At 40.4% G+C, this 26,377-nt stretch overlaps 1 protein-coding gene across 4 annotated transcripts in view; it reads right to left on the minus strand.

Moving 5' to 3' along the window:
* Cdk14 (cyclin dependent kinase 14) overlaps positions 1–26,377 on the minus strand; it is a 701,075-nt gene that overhangs the window by 132,419 nt on the left and 542,279 nt on the right. For all 4 annotated transcript variants that reach the window (XM_078040445.1, XM_005334679.5, XM_021732783.3 and 1 more), the window contains one exon: positions 7,146–7,209. In XM_078040445.1, the coding sequence (XP_077896571.1) occupies positions 7,146–7,209 (64 nt within the window). The remainder of the gene's footprint in view (positions 1–7,145; positions 7,210–26,377) is intronic.

Raw genomic sequence — 26,377 nt, forward strand, 5'->3', positions numbered from 1 at the left:
TATTTTTAATTTTTCTTTATTTAGCGAACCTAGGAGTGTTCTGCTACTAAGCTACATCCCCAACCCTTTCTATACTTTAATTTGAGACAGGGTGTTCCTGAGTTGCCCAGGCTGTCCTTGAGGACTGAGGATATTTGGGAAAATTCTGCCTAGACCTGAGACAGACAGAGATGATGCCCATCCCTACAGTGCTTGAGTGAGAACACATCCTGAGCAGCTCTTTTTTTTTTCATATCTCTCTCTCTCTCTCTCTCTCTCTCTCTCTTAACTTTGAGACAGGGTCTTGCTGAGTTGCTGAGAGCCTCTACATTTTGGAGCTGGCCTTGAATTTGTGATCCTCCTGTCTCAGTTTCCCCAGTTTCTAGGATTACAAGCATGCACCATCCATCATGCTGGGCAGGGCACATATCTAAACATAATTTTGTAGTTATATGCTCCTAATAATTTAGAAACACTATTGTACCCATTATGCTAACTGGCTCAAATCTTGAAAATAGGCAGAGTATAAATAAATGGCAAGTAATGAAGGAAATATGAAAATGGATTATTTTAATTAAGTTCCACAGGAGACTTTGAGCTGGATAGAGCCAACTCAATCCTTCTGGAGGGAAATGAAAGGTACTTCTCTGCACACTACAGGTGTCCCCTTCTCTACAGCTGTGGTCCATACAAGGGCAAAAAGGCCACATAAAGGTGCCCTCCCCTCTGGCCTTCCTTCATGGAGTATCCCACCCCAACAACAATTTCTGATGCTTCCACAGCTTTTTCTCTTCTGAAAGACCCTAGAAAAGCCTACAGTATGAATAGATGCTAAGAGTTCCAAGCTCCTAGGTTGCAGGAAGGATAAGAGTGGCATTTCGTGACATGGATGCGGAGGCTGCATAGTGGGACTGAACTTTCTCAGAGAGCACTTTGGATTTGATAGTTTGTTGGAAGCACAGATCTAGATCTAAATGGCTTAAGAATCATTAATTTGCCCACCCTTAATTGGGGAAGGGTGGGTTAACATATCTACGTGAAGACATGGATCTTTTAGAAATACCACAAGGTAGAGCTGAAAAGAGTCTAACAATTCTCTCTCATGGCTCTAGGTCTGCATGCATGAAAGCTCTCTTAAAGAGAGGTGGAGCGTCGGTAAGTATAGCAGGCTTAGGACTGAAAGACCCAGGTTTAGGTTTTGGCTCTGCTATATGCTGGAGGGGTGAAGTCTTGGGCAAGCCACACAAGCTCCCTGAGCCTAAGTTCTTTGTTGGTAAAATGGGATGATGATCCTAGAATAATAACATTATAATAACTCAGAGATATTCTGAATGTCAAATGAGATAATATATTAAAAAGTCTTGTGAATAATGAGATACAACATAAAATAAAAGATGTTATCACCATGGTATTCTACTGCTGAAATCATTGACTTCCTCTGGAATTAAAAGCCTGAATCTATTTGGTTTGAGGTCTTCACATGTGAATAGGCAGAACTTAAAAAAGTGTTTTAGTCAGCTTTTTCACTGCTATGACTGAAAGGCCTGACAAGAACAATTAAAGGAGGAAAAGTTTATTCTGGTGCTCACAGTTTCAGAGGTTTCAGTCCTGAGGTGGCCAATTTCATCACTCTGGGTCCAAGGTGAGGAAGAACATCATGGAGAAAGGGTATGGAATAGAAGAGCAGCTAAGGACATGGCACCAGGAAGCAGAGAGAGAGAGAGCTTTGCTCACCACGGAAAAGATATAGACCTCAAAGGCACACCCATTGACCTACCCACCTACAGTTCCCACCCAATTAATCCCTATTAGGGGATTAATACATACATTAGGTTACAACTCTCATAACCCAATCACTCCACCTCTAAACTTTCTTACATTGTCTCACACATGAGCTTTTGAAGGACACCTCATATCTAAACCATATCAAAAAGTTTTACACTTCATTACAAAGTGATTACAAGTAAGTCCATATGTAAATGTTGCCTTCAAAGTCACCATATGTGCAGGCTTAGTTGTGGGCATCCTGTGTTTAACAAAGCGCTATTCCTCCCTCTGCCCCCAATGGTTAAGTTCTTCTGTGTGCACCTTACTTCCTTCACTGTAAGACATTTAAACATCCTCTTGCACTGGATAACTAACTTTCCCTTGGAAATAATACATTCCCTTTGGAAATGCCCTGTTCCCATGATTGATTTTGGAAAATGGAACTATTTCATTATAAATTCCATTATTTTTAGTTGTTTCTGGTCTGCAAGCATTTTTTCCTCTCTGAACTTTACAGTGTCTTCTTTTTTATCTTCTGAATAATAACTTGTCATTAAATCACTGCTGAATACCCTTTTTGTTGAAAATATTTAAAAGGTGACTAAAGTACCATACATGGAGTCTACATGTTATGTTGATACAAAGCCACCTTATACAAGGTGTTGTTGGAGGTTCTGTGCACATGTTTTACCAAACACGGAGATCAAATCCTCTCTACTTTTCTGAATTTTAAAAAACAGACCAGTTGTTAGTGGACTGTCCTTTAGAAGGTGGCCAATAAGAAATTGTAATCCACATATCAAGGAGAAAAATACTCTGAGATGTGTATGAACTGGGATGCAAGGAGACCTGGGATCTACTTCAACCTCTGACAATAATTTTAGGGGAGTTGCTTCACCTCTCTAGACCTCAGATTCCTAACTTGACAAGAGCCAAATTAGAGGGTCCCTGGGGCTTCATCCTGATCAAACATTCATTTTGTGTAAGTAGTCGAAGCCCAAGCAAACACCACTACTCCTCACTCAGCAGCTTCAGGGTTCTTGCTGACAGGGGAAGTTCCCAAGCCCTCACAGAATTCTCCATCAGTCATGCTGATTCCACCAAACTGGAGAACAAGTGTGTATGTGTGTTCTGCTCTAATCTGGGGTTACCACCATTCTGAAAAGTCAAACAATCTCTCAAATATGTATGTAAGGTTTTTTTTTAATGTATTATAACAAAAACTGCCAAGCATCACTTATTACTCACAAGTCATTTCACCTCTATCCATATATGTATGTGTCTATTATGTATGTAATGTACATATGCAGTATTGCACATGTATATACATGCACACACATACATACACATATAGACATGCATTTCCATAATGCAGTGTGGCTGGTGGTTGCTGAATTGCTACAGGAATAAACTAAGGTAAATGAACTTTGAGTTAAACTAAACGTAAGTAAAGAAGAGGATGAATACAGTCTAAATATAAAAAATAAACTGTTCTTTTACTACTTGAACGATTATTTTTCAAACAACTCTTCATTTTACTGTGTTTTCTAAGAGGAAACATGCTCACTGCTGAGCTACAGTGGGAGAGCTGGGAACGCATTCATTTCAGTCATGGTGCATTCACTTTCTCTCCTAGACTCCAGTCACAGCCTCCTGACTCTCCTGCTTCTCCATGGCCTCCAGTTCTCAGTGCAACAGCCAGGGTAACCTCACTGCTGCTCCTTGTTCACTGTCTTCCAGAGCTTTCTAACACTCAGAAGCACTCAGAAGGGCTCAGAGCAGCCTTCAGGGCTTCTGTGACCTGCTTCTGTGACCTTGCTCTCTGTGGCCTCAGTTGCAACTGTCTCCTTCCCACTCCAGGGCATCCGTACTTGCTGTTCTCCATCTGCAAAGCCTTTTCCTTAAACATCTTCACGACTCTCTCCCTCAGGTCTTTCAGTCAAATATCACTTTCCCAGAGAGGCCTTCCTCGATTACCTTATTTAAAATCGCAAGTCAGCCCTTCTCTGGGACTTCCCTGTATGTTTCTTGCTCTGATTTTCCATAGTACTCGCCATCACTGAATAGAGCATAAATAAATTTCACTACCATGTTTCTCTCCTGATAGGGATCATTTGTGTTTTGTTCAATGCGATATTCCCAGCACCCAAACATACAAGTGATATTCAAGAAGTATTGTTGAATCAATAAATGATTTTATGGAAATGAATCATAAAGATTAGTTTAAAAAATAACATTTGAACTCCTTTGCAAATACTCTGGGCTCTTTTTCTTGAGGCAAAATTTATTTGGTTAAATAAGTTAAGGAAGACATGAGAGTGAGGACGGCAAACTTAAAAATTAGAAAAGATCATTTTGTTTAATCTCTGAAAAGCAAAAACTTTTCATAGATAAAGGAAGAATTTCTCTAGGAACTCCTGGAAATTGATAAGAAAATGACACAAAACTTGCAATTGTTAATTGGGCAAAAGATAAAAAAAATTGCCAGGAAAGGAAATGCAAGTGATCCTCAGGCATGTGACAAGAGGCCAAGCCCATCACTACAGCTAAAATGAGATTGAGACACTTTTGGTCATTTAATTGCATTTGACTGCACACTGTTAGAGGGCAGAGAAGATGCTGTGGAGAAGCAGCATTCCCATGTATTTTGCTGGTAACAGAGGCAAGGGGTGTCGATCCTTTGGACAATAGTTTGGCGGAAGTGTTTAAAGTTGTAAGTTTATGCCTGTTGGCTTTTTAACCCTATTCCTCATAACTCACCTTCCAGATACACCTGCATACACGCAATGTATATGTTTATGTGAACGTCCAAAGATTTTAACTGCATTAAAATTTCTAATAGTAGAACAATGGCAATACCCAAATGACCATAATTAGAAAACAGGTTAAATCTGCACAACAGAGAAGAAAACCACACCAGCCTCCTCTATGTAGTGACATGAGAAGACCTACAAGAAGCATTAAGATGGGAAAATATGTATGTCTATGTATGTATATATATATATATATAAAATATACATACATTATATATACACATACATATATAATACACATACATATATACCTATATATTCATAATTTCTTATATTTACATAAAGGAAAGAAAAATAGGAAATGAATATTCTGGGGGCTGGAGGTGGTCTGGCAGATGGAGAGCAGAGAAGGAAAAGGCTTTGCTTTATGTTCCTTTTCACATTGTTCGACTTCTCAAACTGCTTAAATTTATTATCTATTATAAAATAAAGTATGTCTTCATGGCTTGGATTTTGTATTCCTCTCAGAATTTCTAAGGCTCTCTTGGGATAGAATGAGGAGGTGGGGCGGGGCGGCACAGGCAAGTCTTAGCACTGATACTCTTCTTCAGGAAAGTGTATTTTTTCCCCCTGGAGTATGGAGTCTGTGAGGTCAAGACCAGGTCTCTCCTGATGGCTTGTCTAGCGCTTCATGGAGGTCATTATAGATCTGCTGCTTTTGCCTATTTGTAAGCTGGTTTCCACCTGACTCCTGTCAAATCAACTCAGGAAGCACTTAGCACTCTGTGTCAAGCTGTGCTTGGAATGTGGCATGAGCTCAGCAGCACCCATGCCTTATGCCATTCAAGTGTGTGCCCTTCTGGACTGCTGCTTGGTGTGTGTTTTGTGTCTGGTGAGTGCTTACATATAACTCTAAACATGTGTATTCCAATTTATATATATTGACCAAAGGAGTCACATACATAATGTCTGTTTAAACATTCAGTATAATTCAGAGCAACAATTATTTTTTGATGCCAAATATATACTATGAATAGTCCCTGGTCTCATGAGGTTCACAATCTGTTAGCTTAATTTACACTACATCACGCAGAACTTTCCAGAATATATTTAATAAATGCTCGTGTATGCTAGTGATGGAGATTAACTTCTATTCACACCACAACAGACAAATTACTCCAGCTTTTTCGTCTAGACACTTGGCAGGCCAAATGATGACTATCTTCTTCTTGTTGTTGTTGTTTTTCCCTTTTTGAATTTAACTTTATTCATTTAAAATGTTTTTAAGTTTTATTTTTACTGTTTTTTGCAGTGCTGGGAATTGCACTCAGGACCGGACAAGTGCTCTACCACTGAGCTATAGTCCAGCCCCTCAAATTCTTCTATTTTATTTCCCTAGGACAAAATTTTAAATCCTAATGAGAAGCAAACCTTCTCTAAGAGCCTGCAATTGGAACATTTATGAAAAGCTATGTTCTTCACTTAGAACCCACTAGGAACAAGCAGATCTGTTTGAGGATGCTTCTTTCTTGGTTACAAAAAATAAGAAATAAAAAAAATCCATATTAAATTGTTAAGTTGTTAGAGTATTTCAGAACATAGAAGTCATTTAAGAGTTTCAGAATAAGTACAAAGAGTCTTTGGGGCTGCTGAATAAGATAAAAGAATTCTCAGCACACTGTACACTTTCAGAAGAAAAAATATTAAGAATAAAAATAGTTTCCCATCTCAGTCGTTCTTTAGAATTGATAATTTATTCCTGATAGTCCCCAAAAGAGGGGAAGAGAAGAAGAAGAATATACTTGGCTCTCCTAACAGAAATTATTCATAACTCTTTTCTGTAATAGGATAATGGACTATTAGATCTTCCATAAAATCTCTTTCAGTAATTTTATGGTAGGTCTGCATTTCATAAACTGTTTTGTATTTGAGAAAAGAAACAAGAAGAAGAAGAAGAAGAAGAAGAGAATCACTTTATAATAATTCATTTTACCAGATTTTATTAAATTTCAAGTTCCAAATCTTTCATCCCTCAAGAATTAAGCAGACTGAGATTTTCCTGTAATTATTAAAACTGAAAGTTTCATGACTGCCACCTACTGGTGATGGAAAAAGTGACAACTTATTTTTAAAGTTCTGCTCTTTCAGATTTCTAAATTTAGGGATTTACATATTTTGCATTCAAATGTACCAAATTCTATAGAGCGGGGCACCCAGAACATTTTATATATTTAAATAAAATTAATTGACCATATATTACTAGTTTTGTAAAAATAAATCAAATTGTGATGTTTCCTTTTTACAATTTAATACTTTTCCCAGCATTATTAAAAGAAGTGAAGCAACTGAGTTGTAGAGCTCCAATTTGAATTTTGTTTTTATAGACATGGATGCTGGTTGAATCGATAATGAAATGACCACAAGACCATGCGGTCAACCCAGAGTTCACATGGTAAAAGTCTCTCATATTTGTCCCTATTTGTACAAATACTTGTGAAATCAAAAGGAAACTTCATTAGTACTTAAAATTCATGCAGCAAAAAGTAACCAGACATTTTCAAGGCAATACATTACTTGAGAGTGAACATTTATACATTCACCCTTCGCAATAGGAAGTATTTAGTACTTGTAATTAATGAAACATACCTGGCTTAAAGTGTGGTAAAGAATGGACTCCAGGCCATGTGTCCTCATTTGGCGTTCCAAGAACCTAGTGGAGAGCAGGAAATTGTGAAAACAGACTTATTATTTCCAAAGCACTCAAAATTCTAAAGTGTAGAAAAACAGTACACTGCATATTATGAAACTGGATTTTTTTTTTCCATTATCATGTGCCAGGGATTTTATTTCTGTAAAAACAAATGCAGCTAAAGAGCCACCCAAGATGACTCTCTGTGTTCTGACAAATGCAGCTGAACATGACAAGACAAGTAAATCTGTTATATTTTATCAACCCAAACATAATAAGTGCGCCAAGGAATGAAACGATAAGATGTCTTCTACATGGGCCTGAATAAAGTACATCTGTATCCCTCGTGATTCTTTCATGGGCTTTTTGCCTTCACTCCAGTATCATGTCTCATCGTTTATCAGTTTTGAGAACTTTGTCATTTCTCCCCTTCATTTTTGTCTGAATATCATAACATTTCAAAGATGCAAGAGTGACAGCTTAGCGTGCTCAAATTCTCTCATTACAGTTAAAAAGTTAAACTATATGATTTAAGGTTTCCTCTTGCCAACATATTATTCTTCATACACTTTCTCTTTTTACTATTACAACTTCCACTTTCTTTCCCCATCTACATTCCTATCACCACAATGTTAGACCTGGAAAAAGGAATCCAAGAGCAATTCCAGCTCACCATAACTAGGCACACTCAATCTGAATCTTCAGTGCCACTTTCCCTTGGGCTCATTCTCCAAGGTCATGGTGAACCGTTGATTGAGAACAGTGAATTTTAAGGGTTAGGAGCACAGATGCTGAAGACAGACACCTTGAGTTCAAATCCTTGCTCCCCTATTATCTAACCATGTAAACTGAGGCAAGAAAGAATCTCACTGAGCTTCAATTTCCTCATATGTAAACTGGGCAGGGGGCAGGGGGCAGGGGGTGATAACAGCACCTGACTCATCTGTGTGGCAAATACCATCAGGTACACAGTGGGCACTTTGTAAGTATTATATACCATTCAAAGTATCTGTAGAAAATGGTCAGGTCAGGGAAGCAGCGGCTTTGTGGGAGAATGCAGAATGCCCACTTCCCACTTTCCCCACAGTGACTCTCCACTTAAGAGAGTCAATGCTGGATTCTGTCATTCAAGCTCTGATGGGAAAACATTGGAAAGGGCAAGAGATAAATAAAGCTGGAGAATGGCAAGAGAGGAGGAGGAAGGGGAAATATTATAGGAGGAAATGAGGTATATTCTCTTTACCTCTGAGGATTAGCAGTCATTATCAGGCAATCAGTAAACTTTGGCACACACAGCGAGCAGAAGTCAAGGGCACCTACATATTTATGTTCTTCCCTGACACACTGAATTGCACACACGATAATACAATTCTTCTTTGAAATAAAAAATTGGTTAATTTTGTAAACACTAATTAATGCTAACATTAATCAGGAGATTTACACAAACAAAGTCTCATAATTGATGGACAGGGTGGGGAGGGGCAAGGCAGGGGGAAGGAAGAGTTTGTAAGACAGGAAAAGAGACAAAGGCACTGTCTGCCCGACATAAACAATTGTGATAAGTGTTTCTGTGAAAGGCATTTTCCCTTTCTTTTCAATAACCCCATCCACCAATTTAAGAGAAGGAGACAATCAAGCTTGCAGACAGGGCTAGCATCTTATCTGGGGGATTTCTCTTTGTTCTCACACTGAGTATTGTATAAAGGACAAAGGGGTTCATCACACTAAACTTTACTAAAGGGAGGAAATTTTCAACTAAAATTGTAACTCAAATGCAGCCAATCCACCACATGAAATAGACCTTCTGAAATTTAATAAACAATGAAAAGTCCAGCCAGCATATGAATGCTGCTCTCTTGTTCCTAATGAACTATGATTGTTACCTGGCTGGCCCTGTTTCTACAGTACTTGTGTTAGCAAAACTATTCGCTAGATGTCATCCTCATCCACATCTAGTGTTCTGTCAAAGTAGCTATCAGATAGTATGGTTGTCCATAAAAATTACCAGGAGACAGAAATACACAGACCTTTTATTTTTTTTTTTCAGTTACAGATTGGGCTATTGAGATTCCAGACCCAATTGCTTCTCCTGCCAATAATCCTGGAGCATTTACACAGGAAATGCAAAGTGGGCAGAAGGTTGGCAAAGGAAAAGAAGAAGAATTAAAAATTAATTTTGCTTTCTGTAAAAGCCTTTTTGGAAAGGGCAGTTTGGATTAAATGAATGGTTAGCAATGATGGTTTACCAAAGCACTAGGGAAAGTGGGTATGTATTGTCTCAGGTACAAGATTTTAATTTGTATTAACTGATTAATAAATTCCACTATTGGGAAGGAAAAAGAGTATTATCTAAAAGTAAAAAAAAAATCTTTTGTGAATAAAACAGTAATAAAGAAAATTGCATCTGGGCCATCAATATTTAAAATGTGGTTATGACATCTGTCATATGATATCCCTGGAAGTCTTCAAAGGATGTGCTATGATGTGCTGAGAAGTCTTCTCCATATCCATTCAAGAAGCTTCACCTTAAGTCTGGGCATAATGATTGTGCACCTTCCTGTCCCTCACAGAAGACACGAGGATGGGACTTGGGGCCCTTTTTGAGGTGATCCTGGCCCAGTGTAGCAGATGACCAGGAGCAGTGATGTGATGAGCTGCCTCTGATAGAACAAGGGCTCTCTTGGAGGTGTGTGACAGTGAAGCGAGAGCCCAGAGAAGGCTGTGTTGTTTGAGTCTCTTTGGGAACAGGGAGAAAGCCTGTGTGGCAGAGGACAGTTTAGTAAGAGAGTGAACACTGAGTAACCAAGTACAGAAGGGGCAGCAGTGAGAGCAGATTGTTCTGGTTAGAACTGACATAATTTCAGTTCCCCCAATTATCAGGCTGCCCATGCCCCAGGCCTTCTCCCAGTGATGATTCCTCTTCCCAAATGCCCTGCCTCTGACTTGGCCAGCTGAACTCCTACTTGAGAGAACTTCTGTATTCTCTGGTCCGTGACATGACTCACTTTTTTTTGTGATCCCAGAGTGCTTTGTGCAGACTTCCATTTATAAGACCCAATCTTTGTAATTGTTAGACTACTTGTCACTATTACCGACCCAGAGAAGAGACCATGATGTTCATATTTGGATACTGAGAACCCCACCATGTGCCTCACACTAGAATACACACTTAGTAAATGTTGGGTGGTTGAGTGAATGAATGAATGAATGAATGAATGAGTGGTGTGTTGGGGTAAGAGCCTGAAAGTCAGTGTGACTGGACTGCAGGCTGGGATATCATTTTAGGTCAAATACTGAGCTCAAAGAGGCTGCATTTGATCTATGTTTCAGCTTTTATCAAATAGCAAGTCATTGAAGACTGTCAACTTCATCTAGAGAGTTGATAGGAGCATCTCAAAGCAGAGCCCAAGTCCCATGAGCACACAATACCTTTTAGCCAAATGAAGAGGTAAACCAATAAAGGAATAAGGGGATACATAAGTCTTTTTCAAAAGATGAGACACAGAGAAGATACCAGAGGGTGACAGATAAAATACAGATACATATTTTTTAAACTTCTGTTCAAGTTATATCTATGTGTGTGCATGTGCAGAGTGAGTCATAGTGTAAAGTATATCTAGCAATTAAAAAGCCAATTCTAATTCAAACAAGAAATTATTAGCTGAAATTAAGAATGCAGGCAATAGAGCAGATTCAGGGGTAGAGGCCTGTTTAATGTGAGAAATGCCTGCAGGTCTAAAGAGAGGATGTAAAGGGCATCAGGAAATACAGATATGGACCTTGGGGAGCAATTTCAGAAAGAGAGAAATATTTGGAACTCTTCAGTGTATATGTTTATAAAAAGCCAATGTGGAATACCAGCCACAAAATGGTATAACTTTCCTGTTAACACGTACACATCTTCCAGAAGAATATTAAGAAAAACTGGATGAACACACCTTATTGGTGGAAGACTACATTCCTGACTCTGATAATGTGACTTAATGACCTCAGACTTGCTCTTGTTGGCTATGCAGGTATGGCATAGATCTTGACCTCATGTTGGTCTCTATGCTGAGCAAAGGAAGATGTTGAGAAAAAGAGGGCCTTCTATCTGTTTTACAAATAAAAGAAGAAACTAAACTTCAGGAGATCAGAGTTCAAGAACTAGGGTTTGCCTGAAATATTCGCATACCCTTCCAAACTAGTTCTCACAGTTGTCTAGTCTTTGTGGTTGTACAGGACTCAGGGCTGCTAAGAGGAGTCCTCAGGCTTTCCCTCAGGATGTGGGAATGCCTGTGGCTTAGGTAGAACCAGGGCTGCCAGCACTTCTTTCTGGCTCCAAGGGATAAAGGAGTCTCTAACAGAGGCCAGCACAGGGACATTCTGGCCTATGGGGTGCAAATAAACCTGGCTCATCCAAGTGTGAACTAATGAAGTGGTGCAGAAAGTGCCGGCTTTTCACCTTGGGGTTCTGGGTTTTATGAGCTTGACCACAGCAGCACTGATGATTTAAATTATTGCCTTTACTGAGAACTGTAAGGGAATGGAGAACAACAGAAGAACGGATCATTTTAAACTGTGAAAGTCCAAACATGGAATACCTCCAAAATGATGACTGCTTTATAGCTGTATGGCTTTAGGTTCTAGAAGATTATTCTGAATCCTTAGTCCCACAGATATTTGTGCAGCGGCTCAGCAGAACTTGCTGGGATGTTACCCACCCTACCCTGGAAGAGACAGCGTAAAGCTCCTGGAGGAGCCAGAGAGAAAGGTGACTTTCTTAACTCTGCCTGACGGTGAGCTCCCCACCCAGAATAATGGCCAGTGGAGAGCAGAAGAGCCACCTGGAGCTTGTGCCACCCAAAACAGCATGAGCAATGTGCTATGGATTAGGGCAGGTGGAAGGTGAGGTGGAAACGTTTGTGGATGGTGGTGAGAAGAACACTTTAAGAGGAGGACGTTGGTAGAAAAGGCAGAGAGTGGAAGGATGAAGTATGTTCAGAGGAAGGGGAAAGAGGCAGGAAGTCAAAGGTGGCCTAGGACAGGAGGAGATGCCCCAAGACAGCCAAGTTGAGCACAGAAGTCCTTGGAAACGCCAATGGCATGTTTGAATCAAGTACTCAGCTTCCATCTCTCCAGATAACTTGATCAGGCACAGGATATCTCTACAAGAGCAAGTAGCAGTAGTGGTCTCAGGAAGGGGCAATGGATGATGGAATCTGGGATGGAAGGGCCCTCACTGTTCACTGGATATCCATCCGGTGTGCATTTTGTAAATTTTGTAACTATTCACATTACCTCGTCATACATTGATTACATTTTCCTATCCATGTAATAAACAGAGACATACTGAGTGCCAAAGAGATGTCCAGCCTTTTCCTAGGGACAGAAGACAAGAGTTATAAAAAGTAAGTACCACCTTGCAGCTACTGAGTCTGGAGACAGTCAAGGACAGAAACAAGGGTCAGATGCATGTGTGATTGGGAGGGACAAGAGGAGGCGGCAAAGCTCAGGGACAACTCAGAGAAGGCAGCCTTGAAACTGAGCCACCCAGATGACTAGGGGTTTGTCCAGCAGAGGAGCAGGAGAGGACTCCAGGTAGAAGAGGGGATGCAGGAGGGGACTGGGGCCCAGGGGAGTCCAGCCAGGCCATTCAGTTCTGCCCTGGGCACCCCCTTCTGGAAACTCATGGTTGTGGCTCATTTTTTTCTCTCTCATCATTTGCTTTTACTACCATATGTGTACCGAAAAGGTCTAAGTACCCTCCTCCTCCTCCTCCTCCTCCTCCTCCTCCTCCTCCTCCTCCTCCTCCTCCTCCTCCTCCTCCTCCTCTTCTTTCTTCTTTTTGAATCTGGACTTTCTCTCTCAAGATCCAGATCTCTCTTTCCAGGGTGTGCCAGCTGGGAGTGAAGTGGTGGCCCTAGGAGGGGGCAGCTCTGGGTCCACAGACATGGATAATGAACAAAGAAGAGGGGCAGGAGTGACAAGGTCAGATCTATGCTTCACTGAACTCCCGGAGGTTGGCATGGAGGAGGCACACCAGGAGCTGAGATCATGGAGGGGCTACAATGGGATGTGGCAGGTGCTCTCACCTGGGGGTTGTGAGGTGCACAGGAGAAGGTACAGCTAAAGCAGTGATGCTGGCTCCCTCTGTGCCAGATGCCTCCTCTTTTTAAAAAAATATTTATTTTTTAGTTATAGGTAGACACAATATCTTTATTTTACTTTATGTGGTGCTGAGAATCGAACCCAGTGCCTCATGCATGCTAGGTGAGCACTCTACCTGTGAGCCACAACCCCAGCCCAAGGTGCCTCCCCTTTACAAAGCGTTTTATACAAGGCTTTTTTACTCCCCAGAAATGGAACTCAGAGAGCATAAAATGTACCAACATGCAACTATAGAAAAAAAAATCAATGTAATATTATAGCCATCACATGAAGAGGACCTAAAAGAAGCTCCTGAAAAAAACAAAAGAAAACAAAAAAACAATAACAACAACAACAACAAAATACCATGTGCACTGAAATAGGAAAAAGCTCAGATGGGATGGCACTGGAGGGCAAAATGAAATAGTGGCATACCTGTATCTGTATGTCAGATTGCCTTATTTAAGACCACAACTACAAAAGACAACAAATTCATCTGTGTTGCATTGGAGACTCAACTTCATAGTAGCATTTCTGTTTGGTGACAGAATTTTCTGAAGTTACTTATTAGCTGGTATCTATATAATTAAGTGTATATTAATAATTAATATCTTAAAACTGAGCAACAATGTCTTGTGCTTCTAAGTACAACTATGTTTATATGTACTGTGTTTATTTTCTTACATGTTACTGTATTTACATGAAAAAAACAAAGAACAAGGTGATTCTAGGCTTGGGTGATGACAACAAGAGTTTGACCAAGAGGAGCCTCTGGAGGGCCACTTAGATGGGGCAGGACAGACCCACGCAGCACTCAAAGGCTAGCATCCTGGCTCTTGCCACTAAAAGTCAGTGGACATTCAATCTGTATGAAAACCAAGAATAATCGCAATTTCCTAAATGGCTTCATATTCTGTTATCATTAATCATTATTTGCTTAAAAATACCTCTGGCTGGGTTCCAGCCCAGAACCAGTAAATCTGCTCTTTGTACAAAAGATCCACAGCTGATTCTAACTCATCCTTAGAACCCCTGGCCCAAAGCAGCTTTCCCTAGAGTGGAACACGGTACTCCTCCACTGGAAATTATTTCAGGATATGAACAGAACATTACATGATATTTACTCTCACAATGAGAAAGTTGTCCCCTTTCTGATTCTCTTTCAATTCTTTTGAGAAGGTCAAGAAAAAAAAATCTCAGTGTGGTGCTTGTTCACATCCCTCCAAAGGAAAGGAGGCCTCAGGCCCAGAATTCTGGGTGGATGAGAAGATCAAATTTAATGAACTTACTGATTTTTCACTGATTTTATTTTTACTTTACTTTCAATTTATGCCAGTTCATAAAGGTTTTCTACTTTCTGCAGTGATATGAACAAATAAATAGCATTACTTGAAATGAGTTGATTGAAAGAAAAATATTAAGCCATGAAAAGTAGGATGCTACAGCCAAACACTCCAATGTGGAGTGAGAAAGCCAGTCCAGGGAGCCACAGGGTGAGAGGAAGAGGGAGGAGGCTGGAGTATGGAGAACCACCAAGTGGACCCCAGAAGGGTTCTGGCTCGCTTCTACTCTTCTGGCCTGATTTGTTTTAATGCCAAGAAGGAACAGGACCTGTTGGATTCACCCTCAGCATTCATGGTGCAGTACAGGGGACATCCCATAACTACCTCAGAGCCAGTCAGGCCGGCAGACCAGAGCAAAGGACTACGAAGAATGGGATTCCCAGAAGGTTCTTGAATAACTCCTTCAGGTTTGTTATTTTTAGAGATGCCTCCATCCTCCAACCACACTCTGTTATTTCCGTTACCACTCTTCTGATTTTAACTTCCTTCTGGGGTCTTGAATCCCTCTATCCTCTTCCCTCCCCTGCTGCGACCATGCCACCATCTTTTCCTAAGCCCAGTGCTCTCCCAACAGTCTGCTTGCCTCCATTCTGGTCCTCTTCCAAGTGACGTATACATATTCCTGAGTTGTCTTTGCAAAATCAAACTTGATCAAGTGCCACTCCATGAATCAAATCCTTCAAAGGTTCAGTGGTTTCTCCTCACTCTGGGAGAAATCTTATCTCCTATGTCTGTCTGCCTCAAGGTGCTGCCCGATTGGGCCTGTTGACCTGTCTTCCCCAGCTGGCTCCTCATGCTCTGCCCACACTGGTCCTTCAGTGTCTTCTGTCTATCATGCTCTCCCTCTACCCAGAGCCTTTACACATTCGGTTCTGAAGCCTGAACATCTGTGACCCCTCCATCTAATTAGCTGTTAATTAATTTTTCAGCTCTGAGTTGAAACATCCCTTTTTCCAGCCAAGCCCCTAGTATGCCCCTGCATACTAGAACAGAATCCCCATAGTATAGGTTCTTCCTGGTAGTAACTGTCACAGTTGAAATTTTACACATTTGTTTTCCATTGGGATTTTTCAGTGGGATTTTTTTGGTCTTATTTTTATTTGTTTTCTTTATATTCCCTTTTCTGAAGTATGTGGCAGAAAATAGGCACTTAATATTTGTTGAATGGAACTGAAGGATTCTCATAAATGACAAACGGGTAAATGCAGAAATCAGTTGCCTTAAACTACCTTTTTTAAAAACAGAGCCTAGGTCTCTTTAACTTAATCATCAGTGCTTTCTCTCCTACTGCACTCTATTTTCCTGGAAAAGAACAGGGATGTGAATTCAAAATTTTCAAGGATCCAGGAAGGCAGGTGACTAAGGGAAAAGGGGCTGGTTGTAGGGCCAGAGGACTGCAGCTAGGAGGGCAGGGTGCAGGCCTGTCCTCCAAGAGTAGCAACCGCTCAGCTCCTGCCTGTGGCTGTCACGTGGAATGCAGGCCCAGCATCACCCTGGCTTTCATTTTGCTCAGGAAACTGGATGAGACTTGGATTTCCTGTGAAATTACCCTAATCCAGTGACCTGATTCAAGTTTCTATGAGAAAATTACCTAATCCAAATTTGAAACAAAATTCATAGGAAATGGGTCAGACAAAATATGTTCATGTTCTGAATTCAGAGAAGAGCAGCCAGAGGGCACCATCTGCTTCAGGGTATGTGGATTTTAGCCACATATTGACAAAATAAGCTAGTGTTCATTGACATCACTTCCTGTCCCTGAGAAGCTTTTGGTAGGGTTTCTGGGGATTAAACCCAGTGTGCCTAGGACCAGTGACATGCTTCTAACCAATAGAATATAAGAAAGATGAGGAAATGTCATTTGTGTGATTATATTGTGCTTATATTTATATTTAGCCTACTCCCAGACTTCCCCCATTACTGACTTTTTGGAAGCATACAGCTATGTTGGGAAGACCTCAGGCAACAGACAGCAAGAACCTGAGTCCCTCAGTCCAAAAGCCTGCAAGAAGCTCAATATTTCTAACAACCACTTGAGCATACAGGTGGATCCTTTTCCAGTTGACCTCACATAAGATTGCAGCTGATTCCTTGATTGCAATGTTGGCTGTATGAGCACAAAGCAGAGAAACTAGTTAGGCCATGCCCAGAGTCCTGACCCACAGAAATTGCAAGATGATAAATGTGCATGAGCTTGCTCAATTTCTGGAAATATTGCTACAAAGCAATAAACAATGAATACAGATTTAATCATTAGGCCATACTATTTACTAGTCAGAGCACAGGTGTATTCTTGTGCCAGTACCAGGTACTGCACATGAAAAGAGATGAGTTAATAAGTCAGTGCTCTATGGAAGATACCCAGAAAGACCAGAGGGTTCTGGGCCATGAAGCTGACTGGTAATGTTCATTCTTGTTGAGAAAGAAATGCTTTAGAACAACACTTCAAATAGATGAATTACTGCACTGTCAACTGGAGACTGACTTAATGCTGTGCTCAGTGACAGGAAAACAAGGACCCATGGGGTAAGAAACTAGTATACAAGAAAGAAAGGTGTTCTAATGAGAAGGGCTGTTTGAAATGGAATGAGTGTGCTTATGAGACTCTGCTTAAGCAGAGTCATGGGTTGGGCTGCGCCACAGTTTGCATTGTGATGAGGATTAAATTCTACCTCCAGAAACACAATGATCACATGCACTGATACAATTATTCTGATTATAATTCTTTTTTTTAAAAAATTTTATTTTTGGTTGTTCAAAACATTACATAGTTCTTGATATATCATATTTCACACTTTGATTCAAGTGGGTTATGAACTCCCATTTTTACCCCATATACAGATTGCAGAATCACATCGGTTACACATCCACTGATTTACTTATTGCCATACTAGTGTCTTGTATTCTGCTACCTTTCCTATCCTCTACTATCCCCCCTCCCCTCCTCTCCCCTCCCCTCTTCTCTCTCTACCCCATCTACTATAATTCATTTCTCCCCCTTGTTTTTTTCCCCTTTCTGATTATAATTCTGATGTAATACTACAATATATAATTTGGGTGATATGATGAGATCATGAACATAGGTTTACTTTTGTTTTTATTTGATTTAAATTACAACTGATGGCACAGGCATGGAGAAGTGAGTTGACTAGGAAATTAGATGAATTAGATGAAGGAAGGTAGAGGAAGTACACATGAAAGCTTTCCTTCCCCATTTTCTATCTAGAGGGAATATTTTTGCAGGTACTAAGGGAAAGAATTAGAGTTTTCTGACTATTAATTTTTTACAATGGCTTGAATGTTTTATGTAGACTTAGAAAAACTGCTTTAAAATGCTACAATTCTGGGGATTCTGGGTTGTTTTGCAGAGAGCCCCAGAACCCACAGTGACACGGTACAGCAGCGAGCACTACCTGAGAACGGCCAGCAGAGGGAGCTCCTGGACTGAGAAAGTGAAAGTGATTGGGGCTTCAGAAAGGGGCTTGAATATTGGCTCCTCAGCTGAAGGTACTGGATGGAAGGAGATGCTGTTTCAGTGTTTTTAACACAGTCAAGGTTTAGAGGAAGAAACCAAAATAAGTAAAGGACAGATTTTAGTATCTTGTTGAATGTAAGTTCAATTTACCAGCCAGACAGCAAAGGTCTGACTTAGTGGTATTGGCCAGATATGGGAACTATCTAGGGATCATTAAAAAAGTACTCATTAAAAAGAAAAAGGAAAAAAAGAGACCCATCCCAAAGATTCTGCTCTAACTAGCCTAAGAAGCAGCCTAAATATGTGGAATTTTCTAAGCCACCTCAATGATTCTAATATCACTCTGTGTTAGACAACTGGCTGGCTCAGTGGTGATCTATCAGAGGCTGTTGTTTAAGTGGCTTTGGGATTTATTATTATTATTATTAATTAGTTTGTTTGTTTATTTATTCATTTATTCACGCATTCATTCATTCATTCCAGTTTCTGGCGTGGATCCAGAGAGCAAAAAAGATTCATAGGTGATGAATAAACAAAAGAAGCAGGTGATTGTTAGGGAAATTAGAAAAAGTAACTTTAAAATAATCCAGTGGGGCATGGTGATGCACACCTGCAATCCTAGCAGCTCAGGAGGATGAGGCAGGATAACAAGTTCAAAGCCAGCCTCAGCAACTTAAGGAGACCCTGTCTCAAAATAATATATATATATATATATATATATATATATATATATATATATATATATATATATATATATATATATATATAAAGGGCTGGGAATATAGCTCAGTGGCTAAGCACCCTTGGTTCAATCCCTGGTACCAAAAAAAAAAAAAAAAAAAGTGCAGAAAATGTTCTTAAAAGCAACTCATTTAAAATGTTTTTCCCTGACTACATTTTCTTTCTTTTGCTCTCTCTTTTCTCTTATTGTTTCTATTCCCTTTCTCCCTAAACTCTGATTCCCTCATCAATTTCACTCTCATCTCAATGACTGTTCTTTTCAGACTGAGTGAAGTTATTGTGACAGGGTCTCAGACTGTCAGTCTCCAGCTGTGCGCGGTAGGAGCTGCAGCCTTGTAATGTACAAACACTCAGCAGCCTGAGGGTGAAGACACAGAGGCTGGAGGGGGCAATGCTGCCAAGCAAGGGCAGAAGAACCAGACCAGCTGCCTGAACAGCACCTCCCAACAGAAAAATAGGATCAGGGAGGGGGACCCGAGGCAGGAGCCAGAGCCCTGTTACCCAAAGCGTGGTCCCTCGACTAGGAGCATCAGCACCACCCGTGAAGCTGCCAAGCTTCTGGATCTGAAGCTACAGTGCAGCAAGAGCCCCAGGTGATTCAGAGCCCACTGAAGTGTGACTTTGCAAGATTCTGTCTAACTGGACTTTTCAACCTAAAAGCACAAGTGGTGGAGAGGAAGTCGTGAGGTCCACCTTCATTTGAGGACTTAGGTAAAATGATTTGTTAATACAGCATCTGGAAGGAGGGGCTGAGGATCAGCTCAGTCCAGTGGTGTGGTGCCTCAGATCAGGAGCTGCCTCACATGGTGGCTGCAGAGAGACTGGCTTTGTGCTCTTTAGATCAGAGCTCAACATGCCTGTTCCTCTCCACTTACTTGGACAGTCTGGTAGCCTGTGTGTCTTTTATGGCAAATTATTTCTGGAAATGGTAGCAAACAAATAGTAATAAAAGAGCATCATCCTCTGATGCTCCTTTCTTCAGCTGCAAGTGGAAGCCAACTGAAATTTTGATACAACATATATATCATGTATAACATGTAAATATGTTCAAATTGGTCATCACCTTATTTTTTTAATGAAAATAGTTGTCCTTAGTAATATTTGTGTACCGAATATCAGGAGACACAAAAGTGTTATAATTTTTCCCTCAAAAATGTCACATTTAAGGGGCTGGGGTTGTGGCTCAGCACTAGAACGCTGGCTTAGCATGTATGAGGCGCTGGGTTCGATCCTCAACATCATAAAAAAATAAATAAAATAAAGGTATAAAAATGTCATACTTAAAAGTATGACAAAGCCATCAAACTTTTGATCACACTATGAAACCTTGATCTCCTCAAGTCTGATTTTTAAAATTATATTCAAAAACACATTTGGTGAATGTATTAGCTTCCTGTGAGTGCTGTAACAACACAAACTTGTTAGCTTAAAACAAGAGAAATACATTCTCCTATAGTTCTGGTGTCAGAAGTCCAATATTGCTTTCAATGTGCTGAATCCAAGATGTCAGCAGGCCTTGTTCCCTCTGAGGCTCTGTAGTGATTACTGGATTCCTTGGTGTGAGGCCACAGCACTCCAATCTCTGCCTCCCTTTTCACAATACCTTCTCTTTTGTGTTAAATCTCCATCTGCCCATCTTCCAAAGACACTGATAACTGAATTTGTGGCCTTCCTGGACACTCAAAGATAATCTCCCCATCTCAAGATCCTTAATGTCATTTGCAACACCCGTTTTCCAAATAAGGTAAAATAAGGTTCTGAGTATTAGAACATAATTTCTCTGGGGATTCAATATTTAGTCTATGAAGTAAATAATCATTTATAAGATGTTATGTAGAAATGATACTCAAAATGGGTAATTTGTACATCTAAAACATATGAAGCAAACAGAAAAGGCTATGGAAACATGTCTCCTTGCAGTGATAACCTCACATAAGCTACTTTACTGTTTGCAATTTTATTCCTACTGTGTCGTGAACCGTGCATCATCCCAAAGAAATAGGACAATGATGGTGAGTCCCCTAGAAGAGACGAACAGAACCAGAACACTGGGATTTATAATCCCTCACCTTGTGCCCTTCCCACCTCAGCACACAGACAGATCTGTGAGACATTATTAATAGGACTGTAATTCGTCTCAGTAGACTTGTACAACAGCTTATGTATGCAAGACCAGCACTCCGATGAAGCTCACTGGTCAGCCAGGTGACCTCACTAGCTAAGTGACTCTCTTCCTCCCAGCAGGTGCTGCTGTGTTTCTGCTGACCTCCTGGACATCCCTTGCTTGGTTTCAAAGTCAAGGAGTGACACTGCCATATGGCTATCTCCTATGAAAACCAAGGCTGATTCATTACTATTTGACCCTGGAACACTTAATAGGATCTTAAACCAAAGAAAAAAGAATGCATTTCGTATTCTTTTCCTTCTTCAGACCTGATGCACAGAATTCTATTTCAATTAGCACTCATGAGTTCACCATCCCAGACAAGGGCTAGGTCATCTGAGGACTCATATCCAATCTTATCCCTCCCTAATTTGAAGTAAGTTCCATCTTGATTTACTTTTATTATTTTTGGCCTCTTCTTTTTTATATAACTTTATTTGTCCTTATGGAGATCATCTAATATTTTATATTAATTATAAAATATTTTATGTTAATTATATGTTTTTTTGTACAACATGATTATTCTATAAAATATATATCACTTTGAGGTTTGTGTACAGGATAAAAAATAATTTTAAATTTTATGTATTGGATATAATGCTGTCATTAATCTTTTACAGTTTTAAAAAAATTAACATTATACTGCTAAAATTCATCCAAATTCCTGTGCAACTATTATGTGAACAGAAAAGTTCATCTGCTCTCCTAATAATGGGCATTTGTATTTATAGTTTTATGCCCATGTTACAGGAAGGGGGAAAAATGGCCATTTGAAAGCTCAGCAGTGTTTTTATTAACCTATTACCATGATACAATTCCACAGTGTAAATATAAATTACTGGTGCTGAAAATGGAGTTGTGTTCCAGCAGTTTGAGAGTTGTGAAAGACTCACAATATATTTCAAAGAAACAAAAACAATAAAAACAAAAACAATATAATTTTCTACTTCTCTACCAAGTAGTGAATGTCTCCTGGTTGATGCGCAAGAGACCAATTAATTCATAGTAAACTGAAAAGAACAACAGAGACAAACCACCCTGGCATTTGTGATAAAATGCACTGACCTTGGAAATTACAACAGTCCCCTGATGGAGGCAGCCCAGGGAGCAGAACAGGGCTCCTAGTCTCTCTTCTCCATGTTGTAGCTTGGGGAAGCAACTCCAGCCAAAGAAGGAAAAACAAGTTGGTCTGAGGCTTCCAGGTTGGAAATGCTAGGATGGAGACTTTTGAGACCAAGACCAAAATGGGAATTGAGACTTGGGAGAAGGAGCAAGAACTATAGTGGAAGGGTAAAGGGTGGTCAAAAGTGAATAGTTTTTCTGCATTTTTAGCACCAGTTCACTGGGAAGCAACAGCAAGGTGGGACCAGAAAGCTGCCGACGGGTGAAAGGCTTGGGTTTTCCTTTTCTTGTTCACCTTTCTTTACTCTGTCTTTTATGGAAGCATCTATTGCACATGGGTTGGAGCATTTGAAAGGCAGAAATATGGTGCTCTTTGTAAAGATGGTGAGTATGGCAAGAGGGTGTTATGTCAGCAGTAGAGTGGAGGAAAGATAACCGAACAGAGCCCCCAGTACTATGCAGGAGTAAGTATACAGTGCGACTATGTAGGTCAAGGCCTGCCTATGGAAAGAAAATCTATACCTGTTCTAAAAAAAAGATGGGGTTATTTTTAGAGCTTTGAATGGGATATGCAGGAATGTGAGTTACAACCAAACCTCTGATAAGTATACTGGCATTTAGGAATTTAGGTCAAAATAGTTTTAGAAAAATGGACTGCATTTGCAACATTTTGTCATAGCTTTTGCAACTGTATATATGTCATTTAGATATATACAATTTTAATATATGTAGCTATGGTTACATATTTATTCGTAAAAAGTTATCAAGAGCCTATTTTTGCCAAGATTGTGCTAAAAGCTAGGACCCAATTATGGAAAATAAGAACTCATGGCAAAGGACGATGTCCTTCATAGACTGCACCATCCATAAATGGACTCATGGACAAGAACTGACTCCCACCCCCAACACACGCTCTCTTTGCAACTGACTTGCTGTCCTGCAGCCCTACAAGGGTCTAACAGCCTCAGTGGTCAGGGTTTGTTATTCAGAATTTTGGGGGGTTAGTAAACTCAGAATTGAAAATAAAAGATTTTCCCAAGAAGCAAGGCTATGTACCTGACAACTTTTGAATGCTCCATACAACCACATATAGAGAGCTGGATTTTCATAGTTCTCTGGGCATCACTGAAGTGTGGGTTCATCTTTAGTGTCACAGTGAATTTGTTGTGACCTTCAGCGCTGTGATACTTAGTTTAAAATTGTAAATTATTTTGCATCCTCAGCACCACCCTCCATTGTTGTGAGTTATCTGATTAACTTCAAATTATATTTTAATGCATTTCTGCATCAATAACATGTTTGGCCAATTGTCTTACAATGACTAGAAATTAGAACCGTTTTGCATTGTGGATTAAAGCAGAATCAGTGAAGAGACTGTGTTAAAGCAAACACACATCCAATTCTTCCGTAATTCTTGATCAACTTTTTTAAGCACTGATACCATAATCCACACAGTTCAATGAGAGAGCAGGGGCAGGTAGGCCAACAGATCTTTTGCATATCTCAGTGTACCAATGAAATGAAAGGGGGACCCTGTCCTGGAGCAGTTCCAGGTGAGAAACGCACATAGCTTTATGTTATCCTTCATCGTGATTGTTTGGACAGAGGGTATATTATATAATGGTTGGAAGGGGGGGCTTCATCATATATACTATGAAACAATAAACACTAACCCTGATTTACATGGAGATATACCAATGATGTCTGAGACAGGATTAGTCACATAGCTGGTGGTGACTGGGGGTGGGGAAAGGGAGAAGAGATGGTCTATGGATGCTGGGGATATTCCCATTAGATTAGACCATAAAAGTAATTTGAACACATGTATTGACCTTTGATAGAATTTTACCCTCATAGATCAAAGAGTCTCAGATAAATCAAGGGCAGAACTTCTATCATACTTGTATAGGTCCATCCTGTCTTGTTATTTTTTCAAAAGTTGTTTGTTTTCACTCTGGATTATCAACACTCCATAAAACATTACCAGGACGGTTTATTATTTTCAGCAAAGTATAAAGTTTCCCCCAAGTTAGGATCTAGACAGTTGACATGGCATGGCCTGCACACGGCTCAGCTGCTGGCAGCTGCTCTTCCTCTGATCTCTGTAGAAGGCAGGCAGCAGCTCATTGTTGACTCCACTGTGCCAAGTCTCCTGCTGACAGGTTCCAGGGAGAGAGGACAGCCTTACCTGACTACCTGTCAACATAGGGCAGGGAGCAAGCGCCAGTCCCACCAAGGCACAGTCTCCTGCTGACTACATTCACTGAAAAGCCAGGAAACTCGGTCCTCTAAAGGTGCTCATCCAGATTCTTAATTTTCAGTCATTTCTGTTTCTTATGATTAAACTAATTGGCTCACAGTGCAACAAGCTGAGGAATAGCGACGGGTGGTGGAAAGGGATTTTTGAAAGATAAAACATCAGGATTTTTGACAATCATCCTGTTACCCAAGAGTCCTGGGGACTCGTTCTTTAGCACATACAAAATTAAATTAAAAAGGGAGAAGACCCTCCCTGCTGCTCCTGTTTTCCACACTGCTTTGGAGACAGAGCACAGACAGCTGGCTCCGAGTCTTCGTTTCGTTTCTAGGGCTGTCTTTGGTAGATGAGTTCTCAGACTACACTGACATTCGCAAGCAGTGCCACTTGTGTCTTTCTTTCTCCTACTAGTCTTGTCACATGGAGGCAGCAACCATATGATCAAGGCCACCCACGGTCCCTTAAAATACCAGATTGGAGTCGAGCACAACACCACCATTTTCCACGCACCATGCTTGCTACATGCAATTTAATGAGACTTAAGTCATTAGCCCCACTATCTGCTCCTAAATGACTCACTGAGTAGGCCTTAAATCACCTCCTACTTCAACTGACCGGCAAGGTTCCCCAAGATGCCTCTTAAAATTTACATTTCTATATTTGGACAATTCCCTGGGAGAATTCTCTACCTTAGCAGGCTCTTCTACAGCTGTCTTTAGAATCAAGAGCTCTACACAGAGTGACAGGTGCGACTGAAGTACAGAGCAAGGCAATGCAGGTTTGCTATGGTGTGTTAATAACACAAAACACAAGCCAAACTTATTGACATGCTCTATGAAACACTCTGTTCCTAGATTAGAAACAAATGCTCTGAAAATACAGACCCTCCCACTTCTTACCAGAAAAGATCTCACATGTTTTAGTGGGTGCCAGCAGTTCAAAGCAAACACAACACCTACATCACAGACCCACAACTGCTTTAAATTACTGTGGTCAACATTATTTGCATTTGAGGCCAAGATGGGCTGTGTTTGAAGTGAGGGGAGGGTAGAAAACTCTTGGTTGGATACAAGGAATGACATGGTTGTGGACTTCAGAAGAGGCTCTTTGCAAGGCGGGAGGTTAGGTGCTCAGGGGTTGCTGCGGACCTAGGAAGGGGTGGGCAGTGCTGGCTGAGTGGAAGGAGGGGCCCTCCCACACCAGCCAGGGCACCACATTTAACCTTCACAACAGTGCTCCAGATGTGTCAGATTCTTACTGAGGCTTAAGGACTTGACTAGTGGTAACTAGGCAAAACAGGCAGGATTTAAAAGGAATGGCTACTGTGGATGGAAATGAAAATTAGTACAAGAGAGTATAGGTGTCTCTTGAAAAACTAAAATTGGAATTACTATATGGTCCAGAAATTCCACTTCTGAGTATATATGTCATACAAGACTTAAAATCAGTATGTAGAATAAATGTCTGTATTCCATTGCAACACTATGCACAATAGCCAAGATATGGAGACAACCAATGTGGCCATCGACAGATGATTGGTAAAGTAAATGTGATAGCAAAATCAACCATGCACAGGCCCTAGGTTTAATCCCTAGTGTGTGCACACACATACCCACAGAGTCAAAAGTGGTACATACACACAGTGGAAATTTAGTCATTTGCAGCAGTGTGGATCAATGTAGAAGACATTATGTCAAGGGAAATAAATAAGCAGGCACAGAAATCCCAAAACCACAGTTTTCACTTACATGTGGAATCTAAAACAACTGAGCTTACTGAAGCAGAGAACAGAAAGATACTTATAGAAGCTGGTAAGTGGGGAATATGGGGAGATGATGGTCAAACAGTACAAAGTTGCAGTTAAGACAGAAGGAATAAATGACAAATATTCAGGGGGATAGACATGTTAGTTAGCTTGATTCAGTCATATCATTCTTAGGTCACAACATCACCATGTA

Source organism: Ictidomys tridecemlineatus, chromosome 2 (genome assembly GCF_052094955.1).
Source record: "Ictidomys tridecemlineatus isolate mIctTri1 chromosome 2, mIctTri1.hap1, whole genome shotgun sequence".
Classification (NCBI taxonomy): domain Eukaryota; kingdom Metazoa; phylum Chordata; class Mammalia; order Rodentia; family Sciuridae; genus Ictidomys; species Ictidomys tridecemlineatus.